The sequence below is a fragment of the Ostrinia furnacalis genome, unplaced genomic scaffold, assembly GCF_004193835.3.
Source record: "Ostrinia furnacalis isolate ACB-3 unplaced genomic scaffold, ASM419383v2 OfSCF0924, whole genome shotgun sequence".
NCBI lineage: Eukaryota > Metazoa > Arthropoda > Insecta > Lepidoptera > Crambidae > Ostrinia > Ostrinia furnacalis.
This window is the reverse complement of record NW_021131163.1, coordinates 499,497-507,538: the sequence shown is the minus strand read 5'-3', so window position 1 is coordinate 507,538 and position 8,042 is coordinate 499,497. Positions and strand designations below refer to the sequence as shown.

The window sequence follows — 8,042 nt, the reverse complement described above, 5'->3', positions numbered from 1 at the left end:
CGATATCTTATTACCATCATGCAGCGAGAACCAGAATAAGATCCTGTTGAGACAAGTTCTAGAGAGACTTGACAAATACGGTATCGCACTAAATGTAGACAAATGCGAATTCGGCAAAGCCGAGATAGAATTTCTGGGGTATCACATATCCAAAGATGGAATACGACCCCTAGAAGAGAAGACCAAGGCCATCACAAGTTTCCCCCTACCCACTACCGTACAAGACTTGCGTCGCTTCCTGGGCATGATGAACTTTTATCGTCAATCGATACCACACGCTGCCCAGATACAAGCTGAGCTTAATCAGTACCTGCACAATTCTAAGAAAAACGACAAGACCAAGATCCAGTGGACCTCTAAATCCAAAGAAGCGTTCGAGAAATGCAAGGAAAGCATTAACAGCGCCGTTGCACTATCGCATCCAACCACTTCCGCTCGCCTCGCCTTGATGACGGATTGCTCATCCACATGTGCAGGAGCTGTTCTTCAGCAACGGTTAAATGGAAAATGGGAACCCTTATCATTCTTCTCCAAAACTCTCAGTGCTACACAGAAAAGGTACAGCACGTATGATCGGGAACTCCTTGCTATCTACATGGCTATCAAGCACTTTCGCCATATGATCGAAGGCAGGGAATTTACGGTTTATACAGACCACAAACCGCTAACGTTTGCCCTAAATAAACCACCCAGTTCATGCGACACCGAAAGAAGACTGCGGCAGCTCGACTTTATCTCACAATTCAGCTCTGATACGTGGGACACTATTTAAGTTGTGAGCCTAACTATGAAAACAAAGTAGTTTATTATTAAAATGGTATTGATTGCGTTTATTGGTATTGTCTTTCATGATTTATGTACTTTTTTATGTGTCCGAAATACTTTTCATAGCATTTTTTCCACTCAGCTTGAGGCACCTCTAAAGCATGGTTTTTGACCGCACCGTCTGTTGCTTCTGGCTACATAAATCGCTGTTCACGCATTTAATTTTAATATATGGGTACCAAAAGAAGTGTTTAGATTCCAAGCAAGAATTTTGTGCAATATATTTTTAACTTTTAATTAAAATCTAGTCATACTGTAGCAATATGGACGATTTATTTTATTTACAAGATCGTTATCTTATTGTCTATGATGACCGCAGTCAACATCACTATTACATGGATTCCTAACAATGAAGTACGGCATTGCCTTGTGCCGATTTTACATAGATTTTATCGACACAAATTATGGAACTTCATAGGATATGGAGCAGGCCACGCCCTAAAATGTCCGGATGTCGTCATAGTATTATGGAATACATATAAAAGACTTTTATTATTTCATTTTCTAATCCTCAAGTGTCCGTTACAATCTAATTAATATTTAAGTATTCAAAAAGTAAGAGATTAATTTTGATACTTTACTGCTGTGCCCAGGAATCTAAGGCGGTTTCTGACAATGTCCTTTGGCATAGAGATAGTTTGAGTCCCGTGAAAGGGCATACGATAGTTTTTATCCCAGTTTTTGAAACAGGGACGCGAGCGATAAAGTTTTTCTGTGACAGACAAAATTCCGCGCGGGCGAAGCCGCGGGCGGAAAGCTAGTATTTTAGTAAGTGCAGAATCTTATCTACAAAAACAGTAGGTATGCTTCGTAAATGATTAAGATTAAATTTATTAATTATGATAAGTGATAACATAGTTTTGATACCATAGGCGACCGTAAGCCAGAGTTCCTCTATCGACAAAATGAAGCTCTCTATTTTATTTATTGGATTTTTCATTTCTCTATGTAAAGGTAAGATTTTCTTCTTCTTTTTTACCCTTGTATGGAAAACGTGTAAGAAAATTGATCCTCATTTTAGTTCTTATGGTGTTAGTTAGTGTCCATAAGTTTATAAAATTGCTATAGGTTACTCGTGCCTAATGCAATTCAACAGTACCTAGGTATTATTATTTTAGTCATCTCTTCCAATTTTTACTATCTTTTCACTGGAAACATCATTAAAATCCTGATTGTCACAGTCGTGGAGACTGTGGAAGAAATCATTAAGTATTTGCCCATCACGAAAGTTTCTGTAGGTATTCTACCTACCTACCGTTACATACTTAGGTACGCGGTCCTGTTTTAGAATTTCAGTAGTAAGTAGTTTACCATACTAATTACGATTTAAATTGGTCCTATGGCAGGAGATGGAAGAATAGCAGGAGGACAACCGACCTCCATAAGCCAGTACCCCTTCGTGGTCCCTCTGCTGACCAACTCAGGCGCAGGCAACGTGTTCACGCATGCGTGTGGAGGCACCATCCTCACTAACAACGCAGTGCTGTCCTCTGCTTCGTGTTTCTTTACTGGAACTGTGTAAGTAAAATCTTCTTTTGTATAAGTGCAAATTGGGCAAGTGATCGTCACACGCTATCGGTTAAAAATAAGACTTTTTTTACCGGCGATCTGGTGAAGGTCGCAGAAGGAAGGTCGTTGTGGATATCCTTGGGGGAGGCCTTTGTCCAGCTGTGGACGTCATTTGGCTGAAACTAACAAACGAACTATGAACTCTTTCGTAAGAGGTCACTAAGGGAGGAATATGAGAACATCAGCTCTCCCCATCCTGTTTAGCCAGTGTGGAGAATGTAGGCTAAATGCTTTCTTTTACCTCAGGTAAAACTAGAGAAGATTGTCCTTCTGTAGTGAAAACAAAATAGAGGGTCGTCGATTTACTATATTATTTAAAAAATCCAAAACTCATTTCATTTTTGCAAGTAGGCTTTTAAAAAGCACTTCACACACACGTCTCGGTCCCAGCATTAACTCTACCACCGCTTCGAGACAATAATGGGCCAGTGCTGAGAAGCAGCGCAAGAAACTCAGTCACTATTGTCAGCCTCTTTTTCAAGGGTTTCTCCTTTTCAGCCGAAAGACGTCCACTGCTGGACAAAGGCCTCCCCAAGGATTTCCACAAATACCTCCCGCGACCTTTACCAGATCATTCGTCCACCTAGTGAGAGGCCTGCCCACGCTCCTCTTCCGGCTCGTGGTCGCCATACACTCAACATCAAATAAACCGCACCTAGAAAAAAATCTTTAAAGTTCGCGTCGCGGAACGCGAACTTTAAAGATTTTTTTCTGACACAATCATGGTACCCCAACAATATTGGTGTTACATATTTGAAAGCCCAATAAATATCCTTAAAGAAAAATACATTTCATTTCTAAATAAATGATTATTCATTAACATATACCATAAAAGTGAATTGAAAATAGACCTCACTTTGGGCTCACCTCTGGGATCAATTAGACCAATTTTTATGGTTATAAAACCAAATAAAGATCTCACGTGTCCTCTTTAACAGATGGATAGCGATTAATCCCAACTTAACAGTTTTATAATCATAAAAATGGCTATAGCGTAACTACCTATTTTTTGAAGAAGTGACTCTGGATCCTTATAAAGACACATTTTTGGGGTAAAAATCTTTCCTTTAATGAAATGAAGTTTAAAACTAGGCTTTCAAATGGTACCAATGTTGGTGGGAAGTGCAAGCACTTATCAAACGTATGCCCGCATACGTTTGATAAGTGGTTGTCGCGGGAGGTGCGATTTATTTGATGCCGAGTGTATGTACATTTATAAGATTATGGTTTTCTTTTCAGTGCTGACCCAGTGAGCCAATGGCGGGTTCGAGTGGGGTCTTCCTTCAGGAACGGCGGCGGAGTGATCTTTGTGGTGAACCGCATCACACCGAACCCGAACTTCAATACGGGGACGCTTAACAACGACATTGCTGTTATAAGAACCAGGTGAAGTGGCTACTTTTGTTTTTCAACATTTTAAAATCCTGCTTTTAGGCTTTAAGTTCAAATAAGATACAAACAACAGCACATCAGGGTATTTGCTGAAAAAACTTCCTTATCACTTAACCACGACTTAACAAATGCCAGTCAAAAGAGGCCAAGTGTTAGTAATTATGTTAAAATAAAATTTTCTTGTAACTAAAACTATGGCGAATAATAAAAAAAGCCAGTATACTTTACTTTAACCACGTTCCTAATTTTACGAAGTGCGCTGTTAGCCGCAATCAAATTTGTAGCGTCAGCGTATACTGCATTTGTTTATTAGACAAAACACAGTAGGTCGCGCGTCACGACTGACGCACATCTTATTAGTATATAAGCAGTTAATAATTAATAAACTAAGCTCTTGATTATCGCACACGCNCAAGAAGACCCGTTACGGACGAACTTCAAAACCCGTCGTTCGATTTAATTCATCATAATAATTTTATTGTTCTATTTATAGCATGCCTTCTTAAATTACATAACAATGCACTTGACTGGTATTTTTGCTTATACGGCAAATACCAGTATCAGTTTACATATCGCACCTGTAGTGACAATACTTGTTTTTTTTTTTTTTTTTTTTTTAAGTTATGATACACTATTATTTTGTTTTTATTTTTGCACCCCCATTACATTGTATTTTTTTAAGGGGGGAGTGATGTAGCGTCAGCGTATACTGCATTTGTTTATTAGACAAAACACAGTAGGTCGCGCGTCACGACTGACGCACATCTTATTAGTATATAAGCAGTTAATAATTAATAAACTACGCTCTTGATTATCGCACACGCATCCAGCTGTTTCATTTGTCGTCTCCCTGCTCAGGAGCCAAAAATTAAATCAAAACTTTTTAGTTTATACTTAATTATATTATTTGCCGCATAATGAATCTGCATACGACCTAACTCCTTGGCCTCACTCCCCTGGCCACCAAAACTTTTTTCTTTTGTTCGTTTTTCAATTATTGTTTTCTCTACAAACTTTATTGAATTGTATTTCCCGCCAATCACAGAGTAGTTTATTGTTCACTAGCTTTCCCCTCGCGGCTTCACCCGCGTGGCATTTTGTCTGTCACAAAAAAACTTTATCGTACGCGTCCGTGTTTCAAAAACCGGGATAAAAACTATCCTATTTCCTTTCCCGGGACTCAAACTATCTCTATGCCAAATTTCATCAAAATCGGTTCAGTGGTTTAGGCGTGAAAGAGAGACAGACAGACAGAGTTACTTTCGCATTAATAATATTAGTATAGATTGAGTGCTTGCTCGAAATGTGCTCAAGTTTCTCTACAGAATGATCATTATTTTGTTCACAAATGCGTGAAATATGTACGAACTAAGTACTTAAATATATAATTATCTTTCAGGTTTAACATGAACCTTCAGCCGGGGGTGGCGGAAGCGGCAACCATCGCCGGGGCTGGCTATACGTTCGTCCAAAACGCTGTTGTTTATGGCGTTGGATGGGGAAAGACTTCGGTAAGCTTAGACAAGCTATTCAGTGTAGACCATAATGCGAATAAAAGCAAGTAATTATGCTGCTATCTACAAGTATAAGGTAAAAAACCTATAAGTATCATTATTATTGATGAAATGAAAGGATCTACCTCTACAAATCAGGACTCTTTTATTCTACCTCTTGATCCACTGAAAATCACACTCGAATTCTTAAAATATTTCCACAAATTTAATAAACTATTTATTTGGCTAAATCGAAAAATACTTTTTTTTGCCACCTATGGCTATAAGGCGATAGTGTTTCTAAGTTTGCCTATGCCACGTGAACAAGGCATATTATACCTAGTCAGTGCAAGATTGATTAATTTGTTAAAAAACTTATTAAAACTTCAGATAGAGTTTGAGACATTAATAGCTTCGTAAATCTCCTCGCTACGTCAAAATATTTTTGGAGATCTCCATTTTATTACCAATTTAGGTAATTGTAAACTTTCGTCGCTCTTCCAGCCCACAGGCGACTGGTCGGACGAGATCCGCCACGTGGAGATCTTCGTGGTGAACCAGCAGACGTGCGCGGGCCGCTACAGCGAGCTCGGGTTCTCGGTCACCAACAACATGGTCTGCGCTGGGTGGCTTGACGTCGGCGTTAGGGGACAGTGCGAGGTTTGGATACCTTTTATTGTGAAAATTCTTGACCACCAGCCGAGGGGGCAGCTAACGGGTTATGCGGTACTCTCCCTAGCAGAAGAGTAGGCCCTATTCCTATTTTGTGCTTATACACACTAAATCCTGACAGTGTCTTCTACATGAGTCATATGGTAAGCCTACATAGGATATTATAACGACTTCATACGAGTATGATGCCATAACATGCGGGCCGGTATTACAGCGAGCTCGGGTTGTCTGCGCTGGGTGGATCGAGTACAGTGCGAGGTAGGGTACCTACTAGTCGGACGAGATGCGCCACGTGGACATCTTCGTGGTGAACCAGCAGACGTGCGCGGGCCGCTACAGCGAGCTTGGGTTCTCGGTCACCAACAACATGGTCTGCGCTGGGTGGCTTGACGTCGGCGTAAGGGGACAGTGCGAGGTTTGGATACCTTTTATTGTTGAAACTCTTAGCCACCAGTCGAGGGGGTTATGTTATGTGGTACTCTCCCTAGCAAAAGGGCAGCTAGGTCCTATCAGGGTCACTAAATCCTGACGGTGTCCTCGAACATGAGCCATTTTATGGTAAGCCTACATAGGATGCCTCAAAGTTTGAGCGGCTACAGCGAGCTTGTGTTCTCGGTCACCAACAACATGGTCTGCGCTGGGTGGCTTGACGTCGGCGTAAGGAGACAGTGCGAGGTTTGTTATACTTTGGAAAATGCATCAAATTGCATATCCACCAGTCTAGATGGCACCTAACTACCCCCATCTTCCTACCAGAGAGCAAGGTCTACCCAGTAAAACCGGACGGTGTCCTATTTGAGCCATATGGTAAGCCTAAATTTTGTTGCAAAATTACAACTACATTACATCATGGTCGGCGTAAGAGGACAGTGCAAGGTAGGGTTACCTATGTATAGTGAAAATTCTTAGCCACCAACCGAGGGGGCTGCTAGCGGGTTGTATTCTTGTATTCAAGCAGAAGGGCAGGTCCTTAACACACCAAATCCTGACGATGTCCTCTACATGAGTCTTATAGTAAGCCTACATGGGATACCACAACACGCAAGTGGTACACCAAGCTCGGGTTCTCGGTCACCAACAACATGGTGTGCGCTGGGTGGCTTTACGTCGTCGTAAGGGGACAGTGCGAGGTTTGTTATACCTTTAAATTTTCATGGACCTGAAGGGAAAAGAAGAACAATGTAGTTGTGGACCTTTGGAAATAAGCCAAGTTGCGGCTATACCCGGATGGCCACTCAGGTAATAGCTCACTAGGGGGCTAGTGAGCTATATGTGGCTCTACTTACAAGAAGGGTGAAGTGTGCCCACTAAAAATCTGACGGCGTCATCCATGAGCCCTGGTTTCCACCAAAGCGGAAAGGTGATGTGTTTGAATAAGTTAACCAATCAGATTTCGACCACGACCTTTCGCTTGCCGGCCGACTGTTCTCACCGTCTGAACCACTTAGACATTGGGTGAACCCCCCGAAATTATCAAGTAGTAATAGCATTAACTAGACAATGTCTAACCAAATATCAATAATCCAAAACACATCCTACTATGTGGCCTTTTCCATGACAAAGGTTTGTCGAATCACACCCACAACTCATGACGAAAGTAGGTACCTATTCTTTAACGTTTATTTTCCGCTAGGGCGACAACGGCGGCCCACTGGTGGACAACGGGATGGTGGTAGGAGTATTCTCTTGGACAAGGAGCTGTGCGGACTACTGGTATCCCGCCATCAACACAAGAGTGGGCAGCTACACTGGCTGGATCGTTGCCACTGCGATCGCATCGTGAACAGTTTAGGATAATAGTTCTAATAAACTTCGCTTTTGAGTCGAAAATTGATTATCATTCAATGCTTGTTGGTGCAGTGTTAAGAGAAAGGAAATCCACTTCTTTCGTTCGTTCGTTTCAGCCAAATGACGTCCTCTGCTAGAAAAAGGCCTCTCCCAAAGATTTCCACAACGAACGGCCTTGCACTTCCCCGCGACCTTCACCAGAATCGACTAATATCCTACCAAGTAGAACCCACAAAGCAAAATCACCTTGAGATACATATGTATTATATTATTATTCCCAGTTTGGCTACTAGGCCATTAAAT

At 41.4% G+C, this 8,042-nt stretch overlaps 1 protein-coding gene across 1 annotated transcript; it reads left to right on the top strand.

The window, feature by feature from the left end:
* Positions 1–1,667: 1,667 nt before the first annotated feature.
* On the top strand, positions 1,668–7,781 carry LOC114350616 (trypsin, alkaline B). The gene is made up of 6 exons (XM_028301483.1): positions 1,668–1,779; positions 2,172–2,343; positions 3,634–3,780; positions 5,186–5,297; positions 5,784–5,939; positions 7,585–7,781. The coding sequence occupies exons 1-6, from the start codon at positions 1,731–1,733 to the stop codon at positions 7,732–7,734; spliced, it is 786 nt and encodes a 261-aa protein (XP_028157284.1). The 5' UTR covers positions 1,668–1,730; the 3' UTR covers positions 7,735–7,781.
* The last annotated feature ends 261 nt before the right edge of the window (positions 7,782–8,042 follow it).